The sequence below is a fragment of the Takifugu rubripes genome, chromosome 4 (genome assembly GCF_901000725.2).
Source record: "Takifugu rubripes chromosome 4, fTakRub1.2, whole genome shotgun sequence".
Lineage (NCBI taxonomy): Eukaryota > Metazoa > Chordata > Actinopteri > Tetraodontiformes > Tetraodontidae > Takifugu > Takifugu rubripes.
In genome coordinates this window covers 12,430,419-12,452,027 of record NC_042288.1, presented here as the reverse complement: position 1 = coordinate 12,452,027, position 21,609 = coordinate 12,430,419, and the positions used below count along the sequence as shown (strand labels likewise).

General features: G+C 43.6%; 3 protein-coding genes across 8 annotated transcripts; all 3 read left to right on the top strand.

The window, feature by feature from the left end:
* On the top strand, positions 1-2,702 carry LOC101067231 (phosphoglycerate mutase 1-like). The gene is made up of 4 exons (XM_003964066.3): positions 1-244; positions 656-930; positions 1,346-1,526; positions 1,693-2,702. Exons 1-4 carry the CDS (start codon positions 106-108, stop codon positions 1,860-1,862), a joined length of 765 nt encoding a protein of 254 aa, XP_003964115.1. The 5' UTR covers positions 1-105; the 3' UTR covers positions 1,863-2,702.
* Positions 2,703-3,074: 372 nt separating this feature from the next.
* slf2 (SMC5-SMC6 complex localization factor 2) lies at positions 3,075-11,279 on the top strand. Of its 2 annotated transcripts, none has more exons than XM_029835482.1 (19): positions 3,075-3,228; positions 3,840-3,868; positions 4,112-4,635; positions 4,758-4,794; positions 5,249-6,707; positions 6,783-6,881; positions 6,971-7,138; positions 8,083-8,188; positions 8,275-8,362; positions 8,441-8,582; positions 8,672-8,756; positions 8,865-9,041; positions 9,152-9,246; positions 9,342-9,441; positions 9,519-9,629; positions 9,712-9,792; positions 9,887-9,973; positions 10,495-10,563; positions 10,667-11,279. In XM_029835482.1, the coding sequence occupies exons 1-19, from the start codon at positions 3,194-3,196 to the stop codon at positions 11,000-11,002; spliced, it is 3,828 nt and encodes a 1,275-aa protein (XP_029691342.1). In that variant the 5' UTR covers positions 3,075-3,193; the 3' UTR covers positions 11,003-11,279. The 2 variants fall into 2 exon arrangements, with proteins under 2 accessions (XP_029691342.1, XP_029691341.1); XM_029835481.1 differs by having other exon boundaries at positions 4,755-4,794.
* A 414-nt stretch (positions 11,280-11,693) lies between these two features.
* On the top strand, positions 11,694-21,599 carry washc2c (WASH complex subunit 2C). 5 transcript variants are annotated; one of them, XM_029835669.1, is made up of 31 exons: positions 11,694-11,845; positions 12,700-12,831; positions 12,988-13,152; positions 13,298-13,366; positions 13,452-13,625; positions 13,730-13,823; positions 13,900-13,961; positions 14,040-14,096; positions 14,186-14,287; positions 14,368-14,452; positions 14,575-14,634; positions 14,748-14,875; positions 14,992-15,082; positions 15,246-15,299; positions 15,410-15,568; positions 15,651-15,793; positions 15,868-15,978; positions 16,600-16,692; positions 16,779-16,880; positions 16,985-17,092; positions 17,183-17,361; positions 17,817-17,931; positions 18,061-18,477; positions 18,564-18,692; positions 18,779-18,880; positions 18,969-19,031; positions 19,126-19,185; positions 19,518-19,727; positions 19,799-20,440; positions 20,525-20,693; positions 20,782-21,599. In XM_029835669.1, the coding sequence occupies exons 2-31, from the start codon at positions 12,700-12,702 to the stop codon at positions 20,907-20,909; spliced, it is 4,203 nt and encodes a 1,400-aa protein (XP_029691529.1). In that variant the 5' UTR covers positions 11,694-11,845; the 3' UTR covers positions 20,910-21,599. The 5 variants fall into 5 exon arrangements, with proteins under 5 accessions (XP_029691529.1, XP_011601642.2, XP_011601641.2 ...); XM_011603340.2 differs by having other exon boundaries at positions 15,389-15,568; positions 18,082-18,477; XM_011603339.2 differs by having other exon boundaries at positions 15,389-15,568.
* Positions 21,600-21,609: the final 10 nt, after the last annotated feature.

Here is a 21,609-nt window from a genome sequence, read left to right as displayed (position 1 = left end):
CCGCCTACTGCGTTAAAAACCCTTCATCAGTTTGACAGCAGCGGACTGTTTTGCTAGCTGTTGCAGCGAGTTCTTAGTTCTCGACAATTCGGCTCGTATTCAATCATGGCTGCCTACAAATTAGTGCTGATTCGTCATGGAGAGAGCAACTGGAACCAGGAGAACCGTTTCTGCGGCTGGTTCGATGCTGATTTGAGCGAAACCGGAGTCACAGAGGCCAAGAGGGGCGGACAGGCTCTGAAAGGTCAGAAGGAACTGGCGTTACATTGTAATAACGGAAATGTCAATGCAATAATAGGATCCCCGTTTTCCTGATGATTATGCAAGAGTCCAGTGTGCATCCAGGCATGGGCTCGTCATGAATGGATGATGTGCAAAATGATGCATTTACAATGCGAAGACTCGGGCAGTTCTACCGCAGAGCTCCAGCGCACTATAATCGAATTATTGTTTTAATTGTAAAAGTAAGAGGATCTCTTTATGTGATTCCTCTCTGACAATAGACGACTCAACAGATGGGGAAAAAATAGTCAAAGCTAAGTGACTAAGCAATTCAGGATTGTGCTTAATTTAGATATTTAATTTTGCTTAATGTTTCTTTTTGCAGCAGACATGTTCACACACTTTCCTTTTGTCATAATTTTAACTCTCTCAGATGCTGGGTTTGAGTTTGACATCTGCCACACCTCTGTCCTGAAACGGGCCATCAGGACGCTGTGGTTGGTCCTGGACGGCATTGACCAGATGTGGGTGCCTGTTCACCGCACCTGGCGGCTGAACGAGCGTCACTACGGAGGCCTGACCGGGCTAAACAAGGCTGAAACCGCCGCCAAGCACGGGGAGGCCCAAGTGAAGATTTGGAGACGCTCGTTTGACATCCCACCTCCCCAAATGGGTCCGGACCATGACTACTATGCAATCATCAGCAAGGTACGATAAGATATCTGCACGGCAGGATGCAACCAAAGATCTTTGTTGGTCTGTGGATAAAACAACACACTTCTGCACACATTGACCAACAATCTGCACAATGAATGAAATCAGCATAGGTTGTGAAACGTGTACGTTTAAGGTGGCGCTTTTCTTCTCAGCACAGTCGGGTCAGATTATGAAAGGATGAAAATATATTTGCACGGCACATAGCACAATGAAGAGAGAGCTTTGACTTTTTTGGGAGCGTGCAACCTGCTGTTATTACCCAATACTGCGTCCAAGGTGAGTTAATGTATGACTGGTATGCTGCAAGGGCTTAAGTTCAAAGTTCAGAGGTACCTCGTTTTATTCACACATTCAAACGACATGACGGGCCCAACTGTTCACTCGCTGGGGCTGTTTTTGGCTGCAGGATCGTCGCTACGCAGACCTGACGGAGGAGCAGCTTCCTTCCTGCGAGAGCCTCAAAGACACCATCGCCCGGGCGCTGCCGTACTGGAACGATGTGATCGCCCCTCAGATCAAACAGGGGAAGAGGGTCCTCATTGCTGCCCATGGAAACAGTTTGCGGGGGATCGTGAAGCATCTTGAGGGTGGGTGGCACAGTAGGATCTCCCAAATGTTCGGATGTTTGAGGACTTCTCAGTGTTGAGAGTAACGAGTGCTCCCACTGTTTACACGCCAGTTGTTCATTTGCTTGCCCTAATGGGGAAAAACAGAAACAATTTGCATCGTTATAATCGGCACTCTCTTGTGTAGGAATGACAGATGAAGCAATCATGGAACTCAACCTCCCGACTGGTATCCCAATCCTTTACGAGCTCGACAAGGACCTGAAGCCTGTGAAGCCGATGCAGTTCCTGGGCGACGAGGAAACCGTGCGCAAAGCCATGGAAGCTGTCGCTGCTCAGGGAAAGGCCAAGAAATAGAGAGCAAATCCGTCTGCGTGTGAGAGAGTTGCTGGCCCAAGATTAGTATTTCCTAAAAGCGGATTTATTTTGCACTGTAACACATGTTGGGAGCACTGTACATTACTGTCAAAGACCTGCAGTACATATGGAGGTAGAAGATGATGGACCACTTATATTTGAGGGCCAAAATGTTAATGTTAATGTTAAGAGAGGGTAAATCTATTTTATTTTAGCTACAAATCTGCTCACTCAATTTTAAAACTTAATATATATCTCTATATATATATATACATTATAGAAAGTGAAAAACAAATTGACCCATTAACTCTATATGACTTTATATTAAAAGTGCAATTTACAAACAACTGTGCAAGAGTCATAAATGATGAAATCCTGGCAGTGGTGTCAGGAGACAGTTGCTCAAATCTGATTTCATATGGACACAGTCTAAGACATTCATAAATAATCCCTAAATTTTCCAATATACCATTACTTATGATAAAGATAGGTAGTTCTGAAAACGTATTGCGTATGCTTCCGTATTAGCCTCTGTAGGATGCATTCCAATGAGATGTGATTAAGCAGCCTCCTGAGAACAAGGTGGAACTTTCCATAAATGTTTGTCAGTGTCCTGCTGCCGTCGTTGTTGTTTGTTCCTTCAGTTTGGCTCAGTGTTAACAGTAATAAAGAGTGGATTGTGATGAAGCAATTAAACTATTTTCTGTATTTCTGTCCCCTGGTTTTACTGTAGTGCCGTGAACTTTGTCAACTTTTGTTATTTTTTGGCTCTGTTGTCATCTGTGTTTCAGTGCCTTTTGCTGTTGTTTCCACCATAAAGACTATAAATGGAGTGTTAAAGCAAGTCATGTTTTTGTGAAAAAACGAGCATTCATCCATCGAGTATCAGTTGTGATCATTCAAAGACAGATAGACAGATAAGTAGATACTTTAAACATCTCCAAGATAAGTTCATTTATATATATTACATTGTGCATTTAGAAATAGAACATTTTAACTAAAATGACAACCTCCATTAAAAGTATACAACTCGGACCTCTATCTCCAACTCCCTGATGGGCGAAAGTTATTGTATATGATCTAAAAATCAGACTGTAAGGTATTGCAGTTACTATCGAGCCCACAGGGTGGCGTCTTTGCTTCCACAGTATAAACTCAAAGAAGAAGAAAATGAATACCATGATGCATTGCGCCCTATTCGTTTCTTCTTCGTTGATCGTTTAATAGCGCTATGTTCTTCCAGTTGTAGGCGGGAGAGATGATTGTAGTTTCGATTCTATCCCCGTTATTATTAATGTCACCGTTTATGGACGACCTACCATACCTTCAGCATGATAAGAGAAACGGAAAATCTAGGCGATACCCGGTAATAAAACACAAGTTTGTTTGAAAATCAGTTTGAGTTTGTTTAGAGGCAAGTCGTATCAGCGCTTCCTAGATTAGCGCCGTGCTAACTTCTATGTTTTAGCTTTAACGTTTTTACTGAAAAATTATTTAAACTACAAGGGTTAAAGGATATATTCACAAAGAAGGGAGGATATTCCGAACTACCCGACTCTAACGAATAACAGTTGCAAGTTGTTATTGTCTTTGAACAAGTTTACATCACCAATGTTTTTACTTGCATCTACAGTTATTGTTGCCATATAAAGTTCAAATCTTTGTATGAGATAATTTGGGGGTGACACCGCGTTTAGTGCAGACATTTTAACACTGTGCAGCCTTGATATTATATGAAACAAGATTTAGTCTATTGCCTGATGTGTAAAATATTTGCCGTTGAGCCGGTATTTTCACTTTGCATGCTTTGAATCGCAGCCAAGCCCCAATTAGCAGATCTCCTCCTCGTCTTGGCAGTTCCAGAACGTTCCTCTGCTTCAAATCATGAATTTTCTTATTTAGAATTGTGTAGCTGATAAGCTACGGAGTTTGGTTAATGGTGGTGGTCATTCTGCTTCTGTCCTGCTTATCTTTCAGAACTCAAGAAGAATGTCCGAGGACTAGTGGTGAGTTTGAGCCCCAGCACATCAACATACAGTCTATTTATTCTGCATCACTCATTTCGCATAGCATTTTCAAATGGAGGCTAGTAATTGTGTATAATTAGTTAATAATGCGATAATATAACCGTAGTTGTGCAAAACAAGCAGTGGTCTGGAAGCCATAAGCACAAAAATGAACCTTTTTGCTTTGGTGCTTTCAGTGCTATTTAACCTTTGGAAAGGCTGATGGTTTTTTTTTTCTTCCAGTGAAAGATGTTCTACAATCTCGACCCCATATGACATCTTCTCTCAGGGAAACTACGATGAAGCACTGTCAGGTCCCCGATAAGGTTCCTCCTCCATCCCCGGGGACAATGACGACTCTTCAGAGCCCTCAGCTGTGCAGCAAGAGCGTGCACTTTCTTCTTCAGCAGCAGCCAGTATGTTCTTCAGCCTCAGGTCCAAGCAGCTGTGAAAGCTTTTCTCCCTCCATAAATGGGCTCCATTCCACCCCAAGACACAGACTGACTCCTCTGCATCAGTCTGTTGGATCTTCTGGGAATAACTCACTATTTACACTTGGCTCCCCAAGAAATAACAATGCAAATCACAAATCACAGGCCCCTGTGTCCGTGATTTTGAGTTCTACGTCTCCTAAAATTAAATTCAAAGATGTAAAACGTCACTCGATGCCCTCACACATCAGGAACAACTCAACGGCCAAATCCAAAGAAAGTTTCTCCTATTCTGGAAGCAAAAATGTAAAGAAACAGAGACACAAGTCACATAAGGTATTTGTCTCTTTCAATCTTAATATGTTGTCTTATTGCGTATACATTATTTTCCTTCCTTAAAACCATCCATTCTTGTATAGTTTCACTTCACTAAAGCCAGTATGCTTTTCTTTTAGCAGATACGAGATAAGAGGTTGCGCTCCAGTGAAAGTCCAGGTAATAAAGATGTTCAGGGCAGTGGATCTGGATTAATCATTCTCAGTAATAAAGTTTTAAAAAAAGCATTTTTCATAAGCACCTTTTACTCTGTAAATAGGATATGAAAGAATTGTTGGAATCCTAGCTGAACAACTCATCTCTGTCCTTTTTTAAAAGATAAGGAATGATGTTGAAGTTGTTCCTGGGCTGTTTCAGGGTTGAGAGATCACGGTGTCTTTACTGGAGGCATAGTAGACATGTCTGCTGCGGATTTTTTGGGTCACACCTACTGAATTGTTATTTTTTGATCAATGGAGAATTTTAAATTAAAACTTTTATTAATATTGCTCATGGTGCAGAGTGATATTATGCTTTTGTTGCAAGACAAATTGTTTATTTCTTGTTACAAAAAGGCATATTGATATTCTACCTGCATTACATTTGCTAATTTATTTTGTCTGTTATTTTACAGTCAGCTTCAGCCGTTCATCTCAGAAGAGGCACAGAGAATATGAGCTTTGTGACGCCGGTGCCAAAAAATTGTGCAGTGAAAACCAGCAAACTGTCACACCAAAACTCAGTCCTGGCATCTCAAGCAGCAGCTCATCTGTGGCATCACCAGAGCATCACCCTAAATTCTCCTCCAGAACCACTGGTAATCAGCTTCGCAAAGAACCACTTTGTGACTTGAACCCTTCACCCAAATATAAGAGCACAGAGTCGTCTTGCTCGTCAGCGTTACCGAACTCGTGCACAATTCAACAACCAGCAGTGGGTGTGCTGCAAGCTGTGATAAGGCTGACTCCAAATAAATGTATATCATTATTGGAGATTGGGCCAAATTCAGATAACGGATGCATGGCAGAACTCAATAGTCCGGAAACGGATCATTCTGGAAAAGCAAACACGTCGTTTTCAATCAAGAATTCCCAGAAGGACACTGGTAGCGCACAGCAGTTGGAGTCAAGTAGAAGCCACAGTTCTGGTCCTCAACATAATGCATCGGTGTCTGCAAAGAACTCAGGCAGGGGTAACGTGGTGGGGGAGACGCGCTGTAACTCTGCCAAAACAGCTTCAAAACAGAAGACAAGTGTTTCCTCACGAAGGTCTTCTGGGCCCCCTGATGATATAGGGGACCTGTTCACCCCGGACCCATTGACCTATGTGGCTATACCTCCGACTCCAAAATCGAATGGAACTATTAATAAATCCTCCTCCACAGTCGCCCGTCCTGTCACATCACCCAAACCTGTGTCCATCTCCAATAACAAAGTGACGGGAAATTTAAAAATCAGAAAAGAGAGCCCAGGTACTGGATCGCGACAAAAAGCTTCCCCTTTGATACCCCAAAGCTCCTCTTCCTGTGTTGGGTTAGGGTTAGATAGCTTAAAACAGATGCATGTTGAAAACACAGTTGAGCAGGAAAGCACGGAGATTGTTTATTCTACAGAGAAACAGATGTCGAATCTGGATGTGACAACTTGCACTGCAGAATCTGACACCATCTTGGAAGCATCTCCAGCTCACTGTTCTCAGACTCCACCCCAGGAGAACCAAGCAGACAGAGAGAGTAATGAGTATCCTCTGGATGTGGAGCTGAACCGAGACCTGCAGTTTGCATTAGGTTTGGATCTAAGCCAGAGCTCCAACAGCAGCGAGGAGGAGGTCCTATTGTCTTTAGATGAGATGATGAATTGTGCTGCAAAGCCACTTGATACACAAGAGAAGGAAAACTCCTCGGAGCCTAGTGCACATGGACATCCCAGCCAGTCAAAGACTGTAAGCTCCTCAGGACAAATGTGTCATTCACCCCTATTAGGTAAAAAACCTTGTTTAGATGTTCCGCAGCAGCCGTTGCCATCTGTCACACAACCAGGCATCTACAAAAATAACCTTGATCAGATGCTACAAGAAAAGAAATCCACTGAGAGGTATGTTGCTGAAAAAGGCATGGTGCTTCTTGGTGTTTGCAAGTGAGGAGTAAATTTCTCATCCCTTTAAATTAGAGCTAAAGAGATTGAGGAACAGCTGCTAACGGAGTGTAAAGAGGGCCTGTTGAAAATAGCCGAGTGTGAAAAACCTGAGGAGATCAACACGGAGCAGCAGTAAGGCAAAATAAAGCGAGCGGACCCTGTCGCTGAACCACTGTCCCTGAACCTCACTTGGTGTTTTACTGTTGCAATTTGTTTCTCAGAGAATTCCTCCAGCATTACTCACTGACGTGTAATGCATTCCGTGACGTTCCACCGGGAGAGAAGGTGTTTAACCTGGACAGATTTGGCCGGATCTTCAACCAGGAAACGCTGCAGCTCAAAACGTGCATTGGTCACTTAAAGGAGTGGACACAGAGAGCTCTTCTGATGTAAGTTCTGTGTTAAGATCTTGTTAGGTTAACAGTGTGTTAGGCTCGAATAAACTAAAACACAAGAGAAACAAACAGCTTTAAGTTTTTACTTGCAGCAAGGAGGACGAAGAGATGTGCTCAGTTACAGATCTCCAACACGTCCTGAGACACATCTTCCGCCATCCTTCTTTTATTGAGATTAGAAGGTCCCTAGTTACACAGAATTCAAATGTGCCTAAGGGGAGGGGGAAACACAAGATTCCATACAAAGCAAAGAATGTAAACCATAGTGGTGAGTATATGAGTAGGCCTTCACCGGTTAGTTATCTTGGCTCGCATCCTGCACGTTCTTCCATAAATGGTATAAACAGACACATAAAAGAATAAATCCTCCTGCTTCTGTGTCCTCCTGCGTCATGCTCTGCAGCGCTGTCTCCAGTCAATGTCACTTCCTAATACTCCTTACAGCAGCTGCACCCTGTCATCCTTGAATATAGAGGGTTACAAGCTCACACATCAACATTAAGCATTAACAAGTAATGAGAAACATTAAGTAATGAGAAACAATACAACAAGAATAAAGAATATAACGAGGAAAAGCCAAATAAGAGATAACTTCATTCTTTTGTAAGAGTATAAAAATGAAATAAAAGAGCTACAACGCAAACAAGTTTCCACAGTGTGAGTCTGCAGGAGTTGCTGCTTATATCCTGTAAAGGGCTTTGTGACCCTGAGCTGTGAAGGCTATAACCCCTAATAATTATATAACAATAATTGCAGCACTGCACTGACAATGAGTGATATACTCCCTTATATGAAGAACAAAAGGATCTTTGTACAGATGGCATGTATTACTATAGTGAAATAAAGAATCATTATTACACTGATTAAAACAGAATGAGGAGCAGATAAGAATTGGAGCTAAAGATCAGCAAATGGCAGGTCTTTTTGTTTCCCCTCAGATCCAGCCCAGCTCAGCTGAAGATGCATGTTTGTGTCGGTATGTTCCAGGACGTCTTCAATAGCCACTTACCCTGTCCATCACAGGTTTCCCAGTTCTTATTCAAGGTACCGCATCAACCCTTTAAAATGCTGGCAGGCTTTTTTTCCCCTTCCCTCAAGCTTTGGCAGTGATTCTGTCTTGATCTCATCAGCTGATGTCGGTCCATAACGAGAGGATGGTATCGGAAAAGGCATTAAAGGCTCTGTGTGACATTGCCTGCACTGCTGCTTATCAGATAGGTCAGTGTCCCATAGCACGCGCATTAGCTTGTTGGATTTTCCTCGTTTGGGGATTTCAGCATGGTTTTCCTGTTTCAGGGAGAAATGGAAGACAGAACTTTGAAGTATGGATGCCCACCTTAGCCGATATTGCACTGGCCCTGATGAATATGGGAGCTGCTTTTGTTGTTCTTTTCCCTTTGGAGAATTTGCAGCCTTCATTCACAGAGAGAGACTTGTTGTAAGTAACTGATTCCTTTCTGCGACGCCTCAGTGTGCGAGCCATTATAATTAAGTTTAAGGCCGATAACACTTGATCTGTGTTTGCAGGGAGGAGAATATTATCACAACCGAGAGCTCCGTTGACGGGGACCAGGCCTCTTTCCCTGAATACAACTACGACAACATTTTGAAGGTATGAACAAAAATAAGTGATTAATTGTTTCCTGCCATCTCTGGGAGATGCACACGGGACAGGAAAGCATCATTCAGCTGCTCCTTGCTTCTGTGTTCCCCTCTGCAGTACCTGTCCTACTGTATGACCCTCTGTCCACGAGCCTACAGTGATGAGGAGCTGCTCCTGCTGCTGACTGTGGTGAACACAGTGAGCCTGGACACGCAGCTCATCCTCCACCCGAGTGTGGACCTGTACCCTCTGCAGTACAAAATCTTGTATAATATCAGAGACTGGAGAGCCATGGTCAGTCCATATATCTCTTATTCCCTTTTTCCAACAAATTCTGGTGCGATGCAAAAATCCTCCATTAAGTGTTGATTATATATTTCTTTTTAAATGTGTCATGTTTCCAGCTGCCTCGGATCTGTCTGGCTCTCACTAATCTGACAGGTGACCACCACAACATGTGCCTGATAGTCCAACTGCTGCCTCACACCGTGCGCAGAAAGTACGCCATTATTTTCCTATGTTCTGGGTTTCCCCTCTGGACGGTTATGCTGCGCCGTCTTTCATATACATAATAACGGTGTTCATTTCTGTCAGGAATGAGGTGTTGCAGCTGCGCCAACACCTGAGTCTGTCTATGATCTCCAAGCTACTGAAAGGACACTGTACGTACAGGCCGGTAGCGGGAGAGTTCAAGGTTTGTTGTTTCACCAGGAGAGCTTTCTTGGCTTCCTCTGTTCACCAATAATGGTTAGTTCTCCCTCCCTCACACAGCTCTCGGAGCTGAGGCCGTACCTGCCCCTGATGCGACCCTCCTTGCTCCTCAGACAATTGCAGAACTCCTCGAGCAGGACTCAGAAAGATCCGGCCACCCTCGACCAGGAGGTAAAGAGGATCAGGTCCTTATTTTGGGTTGACCTGTTTCATTGGACGCTGTTATGACTGAATGGTTTATCCACCATCTTAGGCCTACTACCTCTGCTACAGCCTTTTGACCTTGGCAAATGAAGCGACCAATTCTCAACTAATCTTCTCAGCCAATCAAAAGGTCAGCCCGGTCTTACTCTTTCTACTGGGAGTTTGAAGTGTGGCCGATTAATCATCCGTCCCATCGTGATGTTGCTTTTCTTTCTGGGTCATAGATGGAAGTCCAGCTCCTCTGCTCCGAGCTGGATACTCACGTCAAGTGTAACATCAGGGAGAGCGGGAAATGTCTCTACCGGAGCAAGGTGAGCGCCACGGCAAGAAGCCCAGCTGGTGTTTGTGTGCAATCGTGTGTTTTCATTTAGATTCAGTTAAAACGTCGTGCAGCCTTGACAAATCCAGAGCTTTGTGATTTTTATCCGGAAGGAATTTTGTCACGCAGTCAAGTTCTAAACCCATTAATCACATAATACAACAGTGACAATGAACAGGAGAAATCCGTAGTCGGCAGCAGTTTCTAACTGAGTTAACCAGACAGAACCAGAATAAGCTACTACAAAGGAGCTACTTCTGTGAACGGATTGAGTTTTGGTGAGTCAGTTATTTCTGAGAAAGACATGATGTTAATTGACTGGCTCCTGTTTCCTCAACATCAATTCTTTTAGTTCCTTTTTTGTCAGCAAGTGGAGTCAAACACCATGACCTGCATAAAATGCATCAAACTCAAACTTCTTCCAGCGGTCGTTACATATTTATCTATATTTCATTAACAGTATTTGTATTCATAACAGTCCTCTCCTCTGTTTCCGCTCTGGTCTCCCTCCAGGTGAAGGACCTTGTTGCCAGAATGTACACCAAGTGGCAGATCCTCCTTCAGAGGACCAAACCTCTCGATGTAAAGTGGTCTTTTTGATTCTTTCAGAAAAAATTCTTTAGATTTGCTATAAAATGTACATTTCAGCAGTCCCCTGACTGAATACTCTCCTTTTCTCCCACAGGGAAAGCTGTACGATTATTGGAAACCTTTGCCTGGAGATATACATAACAGCCAAGAAGAGCAGGAAGTGGACGGCAGTGACAATGGAGAGGGGCCTGTGTCCGTGGAGGGAAACGAAGAAGAAAGCAGTAGCAGTGAAGAGAAAGATGTGTACTCTGAGGATGACAATTATGAAGAAAAAGACGCCATGAGTGACAGTCAAGAGACAGAGGATGACACAAAGTCAGACAAAGCTGATGGAGCAGCAGATTTAAAAGGGTGGACAGCAGGGCAGGATTCTCCGGCGCAGATGAGTGCAGAAGAGGCTGACCGTGATTTTCCGTTGCCCTATTCCTGAGTTAACGGGCAACAACCTGTGTATTGCCACCCCTGGGTTAGATGCTCGGGGAATATTTTAATTGTATGGTTTTAAATTGAAGAACCTTTGGGTTTGTTCAGGGCAAAGGTAATATTTTTTATTAACTGTTCCACTGAACACCCTATATTTACATATGTTGTTTATCAGAGTTTTACTTGTTTGCAGTGTTTATATTTTCTATTTGTTTTTTAATTAAAGATGTTTATAGTAAAGAAGCCTGTACTTTTTTCACTGGAAATAAATTGACTTAAATATGCGTGACGATTCGATTTTTATTTTCGTAAATGAACAAAATGCTTTTGCACTTGTTGCATTCTCAGGGACGGCTAAATGGCTTTTCTTAAGGTCATTTTCCTTCCTTTTATAAATGTCATTGATTGAAATCAATGCAGAATTCAAATGTCTATCTGAAGAAAGTGTCGGTTCACCAAGTTCACATTTTAAAGCTTCCGCTCGGGTGGATAAAGTTCGGTTATTGTTAAAAAAATATATATAACTTTTTATATTTAGGGACGGTGTTAGCTGTCAAGAAAAAGACTTATTACGGTGGTTTTAATACTTCAAATAAATATCCATCGGAGAATCCTCATCTAATCGATTAGGTTTCTCTTTTGGTTGAATATTCGGTCCGTTCCACTCCGCCCCCCTTTCACTGGTTTCCATGGCAACGGCAGTCAGGTGACTGTCTGCAGACAGAACATGGCTGACCTGTCAGAAGACCAATGAGGCAAGGGCCGAATTTAGCATAATCGATCTCATTTTCTACGCCGTTCGGGGCTACAGGTGACCATTGTGGACGGAGGTTGACCGGAGGACTTAAGGGTAGGCCTGGAAACACTTTAAATTGTTTTGTTGCTGCCAGGAGCCGCGGTTCCGAGGGCTGCTGCTGCCAGCTAGCTAAGTCAAAGTAGCTGCTAACTAAACAGTCCTCGCTGTCTCCCTGAGATGACAAGTCTCATTTGAAATTCAAAGCTGCCGAGGGGGAAACGAAATTCAAGCAATTTCACTGTGGCTCCCAAACGTTGCAAGTTCGCTTTCGCAATTTGTTGTTGCGAAAGCCCGAGTCTCCTACTGCAGCTGTGGCAGTCATGAGTCGGAAGTGCAGCAAAAATGTGATTACTCGCACCGCTTTTGCGCGATTTCGATCCTTCAAACGATGTGCACAAACTCCCCAAATTACGAGGAAAAACAGGCGATCGATGCAAGTTGCAAGTCCGCGAACAGTCGTCAGGAAGGGTTATATGAGGCTTTGTAAGTAGATGCAGGCAAAGATCACATGAGCAAAGACCCGCAGTCAAACAAACGATGGCCTATTAGTTTATTTTACTGTGAGGAGATTTAAAGCCTTGATCAGACGACAGCACTGTTCTGCCAGCTTCAATCACAGCCATCGGCGAGGTTTCTTTTTGATTTTTGTGTTATTTTGCTTGGAGTAAATGGGAAAAAATGGTGCTGTAATATCACAGCACCGTGGTGTCACATTGGAGGTGTTCCACGAGGATAAAGCCGCCACTGCTGTTTAGGGTTTTCACTCCAACATCGCCAATGTAGTTGAGATATTCAGAAACGCACTATTTCTCAAGAAGAGCCTTCTTTTTAACCATTTGTTTACAACTTTTCAAAAGCATTTCTGAATTATTAACTTGCATCAATACCAAACTGTGATCTGGCTGAAGATGAGCGGGTTGTCGGAGGGAATCACAAATGGCCCGAGCTCACAGAAAGATGCTCAGATGTGGGAGAGACCCTGGACCCTTGAGGAGATGCGACAGAACAGTGCAAACTGGTCCCTGGCAGCCGACTCGGGGGTAAGTCCGAACCTCCTCGTCTAGCTCTAAAATGGGCCACTAAGCAAGTTTTCCTTATTTTTTTCTTCCAAGCTGCCACTTAAGTGCTGCACGTTTATTCATCTGTATACCTCAAGTATGTTTTCTACTATATTTTTTTCCCAAATGTTTTTCCAGCTTTTCCTCTCCCTCCAAGACTTCTCCCAGAGAATGCTGTCAAAGACGCACGAGATTGAGAAGCAGTTGGACAGTCTGATCCGTGACACGAAGGCCACAGACAGCCGCTTGCACTCTGTCTTTAATGACTTCCTCATGCTTTCCAACACACAGTTTATAGAAAATGTAACGTATACCACTGAAAGTGTTTTTATTCTCATATTTCTATGAGGTTTTGGTTGTTTGTGCAACTTTGCCACCGACTCTTTTGTGCTGCGGAAAACTTTTCCCATGATTTTGCAGGGAAGTCAAACAGTCTTTGTTGTTGCAGAGAGTGTACGATGAAGAGGTAGAAGAGAACATCCCTAAGACTGATGGGCCAGAGAAGCAGCCTGAGCAGGTATGAAGAAGTGTCGCCTTTCTGCCTGTCCATTCATTACAAATCAGCCCTTAATTGCCCTCAGCAAGTAATGTTTGGATCTTAGGAAAAGACTCGAGAGCAGAAAGAGGCAGAGCTGATCCCCAAGATGCAGGAAGCTGTGAACTACGGCCTAAAAGTACTGGAATCGGCCTTTGAGCATCTGGATATTAAAGCTGGAAATTCCGATTCAGAGGACGAGGAGGTCACAGACAAAGTGGAAGCCATTCTGGAGCCTAAGGTGTGCCTTGAATGCGGAAGAAGCTTTAATCTATAGCAGAAATGAGGACATATCTTCACCTAAATGCACCAACATGTGTGTAAGTTGTAAGTGTTGTCTTTTAGGATCTTTACGTGGACAGACCGCTCCCGTACCTGATTGGTTCTCGGACTTTCATGGAACAAGATGACGTCGGACTTGGGGACCTTTCAAGCGACGGTAAAATTTCAATCATGGGTTCTCGGGGTGTTGTAACATTATATTTTCTCCCTCACGTTCATGTCTGATTGTCCAGAAGTGTCCGTGGACAGTGACAGAGACAGCGTTCTTGAGAGTGAAGATGGCAAAGAAGTGACTGTAAGAGGGATTTTTAGCAAATATAGTGTTGTTTTTTTATTTGTGGGGAAAAAATATATCCTTTTTATTTTTCAACAGCAATCAGATGAGGATTTGGACCAAGAGGAAGAAATAAGTCACAATAATATAAAGAAGGTAACGCGTCTGCAAATATATACGTAATCAAATGCATTTAAACTGAATAACGTTACATTTCTTGGAATTTTCCTCCTGCTGTGACACAGAAATCCTCTATGGTGAGTTATGATGAAGAGGATGAAGACTCGGACATATTTGGAGAATCAGACAGGGATGATGATGACGACAACGAAGACGACAACACAGAAGTATATCGTCTCGGGCTTTTTCTGAATATTTGCCCCTTTGGCCTTGACTTCAGAAGCTGATTTTACTTTCCTCTTATCAGAACACCCGCTCGTCATCTTTTGCCAAGGAACTGGCAGCCCGGATCAAAGGAGACGCCGCCATCAAAGCGGAGGGAGATCGTGCCTGTAAGTCACTGCCGCGATGGATAATCCTGTTATATGAACATCTGTTTCCCTCCCATGTTGAGTGCCATCCGTGCATGTGCATGCTCATGCTTTTTTGTTTCTACCATGTCCTTTCTGGGAAGCGTTGGCATCTAAGAAGAAAAGTAAAGGCAGGAAAGAGCCAAAGCCTTCGAAGCCGCAGGGTATGAACTTCATTCATCATCATCATCATCATCAGTGACAGTCAGCCTGTTGTCTTTCGTTTGCATCCTTTCCTATCTCCATACCAATGCCCCTCACTGCCCTTGATCCACAGCTGATGAAGACGACGACGACATGTTCAAGCCTCCGAAGATGGACGACAACGATGACGACTTCTCTCCGTTTGGTGGGAAGGGCGGCCTCTTCAGTGGCGGGAGAGGCCTGTTTGACGACGATGACGAGGTGTTTTAAACGGAATCTCCCCCGATTGCCATCTTGTTCAGTCTAAGTCATCTTTGTGCGGAGGCTGTTCTGTAGACGGCGTGTGAATTGTGTCATTTCCTGCTTATGGGTGACAGGGAGATCTCTTCGCTGAGGCGCCAAAGCCGCCAGCGTCCGAGGACAAGAACCTGCTGAATGAAAGCGTGAAAAGCACAGCTCAGGCTGCAGGTAACGGCGACGCTCGGCGGCAGAGAGTTGAAGATGAATTTATAACAATGAAAACAGCCGCAGTCGAAGAGATGATGAGGATGGATTGTGTCAGAGGATAATTCTAGAAAAAAAAAAGGTCCTGGTTTAATGATGCTTACAGTCACTTGTTTTTTTCTCAAAGAATCTGACAAACCTGGAAAGAAGATTCCGGCAGGCGGCATTTCAGTTTTCCCAGGTATAACATATATTTATAAAAAACTAAATTGATACTTTATAAGCTGTCTTTATAAACCTGCTCATCAAACCTCTGTTTATCCTCATCAGAAAACAACCTCTTCATTCCAGGGAATGACTCCGATTCAGTGGGGAGCAAAGAAAACGGAACTCCGGCTCCCCCCAGACCGCATCCCCCCGGTGCTGGGTTTGCTGGAGGTGGGCTGTTCGAGGATGATGAAGATGATGACGACTTCTTCGGTGGGAGCAGCACGAAGAAGTCTGACTCTGGTGAGTGTGTGTAAGCGCATAAGTCATTGTAGTGGAATCCTCACGCCTCCTTTCACTGCCTGTTGGTTGCGTTCTCTTTCAGCTGGACCAGCCAAGACCAAGACACCTATTGACCTTTTTGCTGACGATGATGAGGATGGTGACATTTTCAGTGAGAAGTTCAGCGCACCAGCTCAGAGCAAGAAAGATATAGCGGCGGAGTCGGGCCAACATCCTGAAAAGAAGGTAAATTTAGCTTAGTTTTGAGGGAGTGTGATGGTCTGGAAACAGTCCCGATGCTGATTATTGGTTGATTTTAGATGCCAGCTGGGGCAATCTCCATGTTTGGTCCTGGGACTAAAAGCTTGCTCCGCGAGGGACTGAAAAAACGTCGCCCGTCCACCAGCGAGGAGTCAGAGAAATCAGAGGAGGTTTGAAAACATCACTCACTAATACATACCAAATCACATTTAGAGTACTTTTACATTCTAACAGGAAGGTTTGTTGGGCAAATGTGTGACCACAACAGCCTGCGGAGACCAGACTAAGTCTAATTGTGCTCTGACTCACGTGGTCGGATGTTATAGGTGTCACTACTTTTTGTTTTAATCATTAGATCAAGTGTACAGTAGGAAAATATTTTTCTGGTCTGAAGTAGAGTATGCGGAGAATATGTACATGCAGGCAGCCATGAGGACACATCTTTATAGATTTCTGGCCTTTCACACCAAAAAAAATGCTTTACTTTTTGCACTATAACATTCATTTCAATACAACTTCAATTCAGTTCAATTCAATCTTTATTTATATGGCACTTTTCATACACTGGGTAGCACAAAGTGCCTTACAAAGGATAAAAACAGCAAAGAGAACAAGAAAATCAAGAAAAAGGACTCACACACACACATGCATACAACACACTTACACACACACCCACACACACAAACAAGCTGAGACAAGCTGAGACATGGCTGGGCACCGAGACCTGAGGCGAAGGAGACGCCACCATTCACAACGTAGAATTCTGTGCTCTATGTTTGTATATATTTCAGAATGGTCCCACTCCAAGTGTTGGGAAAGCTGCTGTTAAGCTGCCTCAAAAACCACAGACAAGAGGCCTTTTCTCTGATGATGAAGACACACAGGTGAAGCCCTCAAATTTTACTGGGAGAAGTTAATAATATGCTGGGTATTTATAATAATATTTATGTATTTGTGCTGCGTTTTCTAGGGATTTCCTGCCATCCCCAAGAGTCTGTCTAAACCAGAACCTACAAGTCAGGGCAAAACCAGCAAGGCAGCTAGCTTATTATTTGATGATGAGGAAGAAGAGGTAATAATAGCAGTATCATAATGCTTATCATAATATCTCCCACACTGGTACGCAACTGTATGACGGCGTAAGATGCATCAAACCGTTTTTTTCCCAAATTGCAGGATCTTTTTGCAACCGCAGTAAAATCTAATCCAAAAAGTAATCAGGCTAAGGCCTCCACACCACAACCCACCAAGGCTGTGTCCAGTTCCCTCTTCAGCGATGACGAGGTACAATGAACAAAACGTTAGATGTTTTTACTGCTGCAGGCAGAGTTCTTATTAAATTATATGTTCCTTTTGTAAATACTCGAACAACAGGACCAGTGGATGACCTCCAAAAGTAGCGCTGGGAAACCAGAGGTCAATTCAGGGGGGATGAAGCCCAGCGCCAGTGCTCCTTCCAGTCTGCCCAGTGCCAAATCATCTCACAGTAGCCTCTTTGTTGATGCTGATGATGAAGACGATGACGACCTCTTTTCTCCAAAACAAGAGTCGAGGTATTCGGCCCTCAGTTTTTAGAACCAACAGTGCTGATATATTCATCCTCAAGGCCTTCAAACACAAGCTGTTGCTCAGCCAGCTGCCTTCTCAAGAAGCAGAGCTGGGGGTGTTCAGTCGCCTACGGACATGACTGGACCGAGCAAATCTGCTCCGGAGGGACAAACTTTGGCACAAATCTCGCTTCATATAGAGTCCATTATTACCATAGCAAGCACACGCTGGCCCCTTCACACTGATATTTCCAAGGCTGCGAGTTTCTGCTTGCAGGAAACGGCAAAAAGCCACAAAGGTCACCTACTGTCTAGGTTCCACTGTGTTTCAGTCTCAGGTTTGCAGACCGCGACAAACTGCTTTGTTTCATTTGTTCACTTTCATTTTCCATCACTGAATGTAGAACAGAATGATTTATCGAGCTCACTCTGACATCGTCTTCTTCTCTTGTGCATCATAGTCAGAAGGTGGCTCAGCGGGTCTCTCTGCTGTTTGAGGATGAGGATGATGAATATAATGGCTCCCTTTTTGGGATTAAGTCTGCTGTCAACAAAAACGCTGCTCCTCCTGCTCATGTGAGTGTGCTAACTTATTTTCAAATACCATTTATAAAAAAAGTCTTATTATTTGCACATGGGACAGGGATGATATTTAAGTTAACGCACTTGTTTTGTCCTTTCTTTACTTTGCTGGATTTTGTTCAGACCCCTGCTGTGTCTTCTCAGACATCTTCCCCGGTCGATAAATCTGAAAAAATTGCAGCTTCTTGGGCTCCTGAAGAGGAGAGGCCTTCAGAACATAACGAGCCGACAACAAAGACCGCCAAGACAGTCCCTTCATCACCTTTGTCTGAGAGTGGTGGAAGTAAAAAGAAACCCGTGGGAGGCGTTAGCCTTTTTGGAGGGATCGACGTGGTCGGCAGCAAGCAGACAAAGCTGTTGGACGAAGTCGACGATGGTGATGGTTTCCTCGGCAGGGACAGCCCACCGCTAAACGTGAAGAAGGAAGACAAATTTACAAGAAACACTTTTAGTCTGTTTGATGACGACGAGGAAGATGAGTCTGATTGGAATGAACCAAAATTTACTCCCAGTAAACCCAACACTAAAACCGCAGTGAAGGTTTGTGAAGACCTTTTTAGCTTGTCTGCATCGGTGTGGCGTTTACTCTGCCTTTAAAGTTGTGTGATGTTTTTGACGTGTGTTAGCCTGCAGAGGAGCAACCACAGGCCAAGAGCACAGGGGTGTTTCAGGACGAGGAGCTCCTGTTCAGTCAGACGCAGCAGAGGGACAACGACCCAGATGTTGACCTCTTTGCCACCTCAGGGAAAGCCGCAGTCAGTCGATTCAATGTTTGTGTTCCTTTATCGTTTCTGTCTGCATCACTGGAGTCTAAGCAAATGGGATGTTGTTCAAATTCTAGAGCTCCAAGGTCAGCCTAGCGAAGCCGGCAGCACAAAGTCTGTTTGCAGATGAGGATGAGGAGGACGACCTCTTCAGCTCTGTCAAGCCTACACCTCCTCCGGTAGAAAGCTGAATATGTATTTGCAATGATTGTAATTCTGTATTTCTGGTTTCCAAGAAAGTGGAATTTCCTCTCATTTTCTCCACAGAAAGTATCAGATAAACCCCATAAGCCTGATAGCAGTGGCTCAAGTGTAGATTCTCTACCACAGGTGAGGCTGCTGCAGAAGCGACTGTTTGTATTTGAGCTGATATTTAACACTATGGTGTGATGTGATGTGGATCTGCTGTGATTTAACCTCGCAGAAACTCCCATCAAGTCCAGTAAAAGCTAAAGAGTCCTCAACGAGGATTGGGAAACTTCAAGTAATATTTTATTGACTTAAATGCCTTCATTCCTGATATTTCATGCTGACTCTTCCTGGAAAAATCTTTTCTATTTTTACTGGCATGCTCCTTTTTAACGATCGTTAATCTTGGCTTTTTCACACTTAAGCTGGAATGCAACACAGCATGGCAAGCATAGTTTCGCTTGTATTGCCTAAAGACTTTTCAAGCTAGGAGGCTTTGTTTCAGTATATCTTGCAGCTGTTTCATTTCCAGCAGCAGTCATGGCTTATTTTCCTCTTGGTGATCTTCAATCGTTGTATTTATCTTTTCTTGATAAATGACTGTATTGTTTTGTTTTTATCACTCAGGCCAGTCTGACGATCAACCCTGCTGCATTGCTCCCTGGGGCCGCCCCCGGACGGCCTGGGGCTGTAGGTTTATTGCCAGGCACAGCCTCTAAATCCTCCTCTGGCGTCTTGAGCTCTGTCTTCCCTCCGGTGGGGGCCCAGACAGGCTCAGAGCAAGGAGTGAGCTTTGATGCTCCAGTCCAAGTCTCAACACTACCGAGTGCCCATAAGGTGAGGTCCACATTCCTTTGTGCTTTCGTTTTAATTGCCTAGATTTCTGGTGCGAATCTTCTGTCCCGCAGACTCGTGCCAAAATCTCTGCACAGCGTAGACCCCAGTCCAGAGCAGCAAGGCAACAGGCAGCCAAAATATCTGCCGCAAAAGAAAATGCTGTGCTGCCAATTTCTCAACCGTCTGGTTTCGTCTTATCTTCAGAAGATAAATCGAGCCGAGCTGTCTCCACAGATTTGCCTGCTGCCCCAGATTCCTCTCTGTCCAAAGTGACCCCCCCTCCTCTTACTCTGACACTGCCGGGAACTAAAAATGCTGGAATTGACGAGTCCTCTAAAGGCAGCAACAGCACCAATGTGCTGCAGACGTCTGAAGATGACCTTTTTGCCTCCGACGGCCTCTTTGGGTCCACGTCAGCCATAGACGCGCCCCCCACCAGACAGACCGTAAAGACTACACAGGCTGTGGGTGATGCAGGTCAGAAGAAAGACAAAGACAGCAGCACATTTCCGTCCATTTTTGAGGACAATTCTGTCGACCTTTTCCAAACGTCCAAGCCGAGGCTGACCAATAAGAAGGCCAAGGCCGCTTCCTTTTTGGAAGAGGATGAAGATGAGGACATCTTTCGAGTGAGCAACGCCTCCACCCCCACATCCACGAGCAGTAAAGAATTCAAGAACAGCAGTAGTTATTCAAAGCTGGACATCTTCCAGGTATATGGAGAGATTTTTATTTAATGATCTTTGCAGTGTTCACAAAGTTTCCCGTTTTTACCGTGTGGTTTTCTGTGTCTGCAGGACGAAGTAACCGCTGTGCCTAAAGTTCAAAAGAAGCACAAAAAGGCCACGGATGCGAACTTGTTTGATGATAACGTAGACATATTTGCTGACCTGACTGATACTGTCAAACCAAAACAGAAGTCCAAGACAAAGGGGGAGCCCAAGTCAATATTCGATGATGACATGGGTAAGCTGCCTCACAAACACACATAGTAATTCTTTTGCTTCAATGTAGCCATCAACGAGTCTGATGTCCCTTTCTCTGTCCTCTGAAGATGACATCTTTTCTTCAAGCACAATAAAACCAGTCACAAAGGTTTCCAGCAAAGCAAAGAAAACCAATACAGCAGCAGACTCCAGCAGCATATTTGATGACCCTCTCAATGCTGGTGGTGGGAACTGAACTGTTGTGTCCGAATGTCTTGATTTGTATCATATATGGATGAATTATTTTGTCATTTGGATCCCTGAAGGACTGAACACACTGTGGAGAGAGTATTTATTCGTACAGATTCATATAAATATTGTGGCATATTTTTGGAAGATAAAATCTTAAATTATTCCACTTGTGTTCATCCAAACTCTTCTCAGTATTGGCTCAGATTATCTATCAATTATTATATACCGTAAATCTTTTATAATTCATGATAGCACTTTATAAGCATAATGTTTGCTTAGCCTCAAAGCCTGCAGTAATTTTTTTGTTTTGAAAATGTTTGTGCTTTTCCATGTTGAAATTCCATGCCTTCGAATGTGTGCCATAATTTAGGCAAGAAAAATCCTGGTTTATCTACTGCCTTTAGGCATTTTGACAATGTTTTTATTAAGAAATCCATCTGTTTTCTTAACTTTTGCAGCTATGGAAAAGAAATTAATTTTTTTTAATAACTAAAAGAACATTTTATGCATTTTTTTTCATGTCTTGTTTTTATGTTTTGACTAAACTTTAGAACAGCGTCTGATACACAGGAAGCCTAAACAAGTCTTGAGTTCTGTAATTATTATTTTACGTTTCATTTTTGCAAAATCAAGCATTTGTGTTTTTGTTGAGTTCAGTATTATTGAAATAAAACAAAAAATCTTCTGCTGCCTACTTTTAGTGT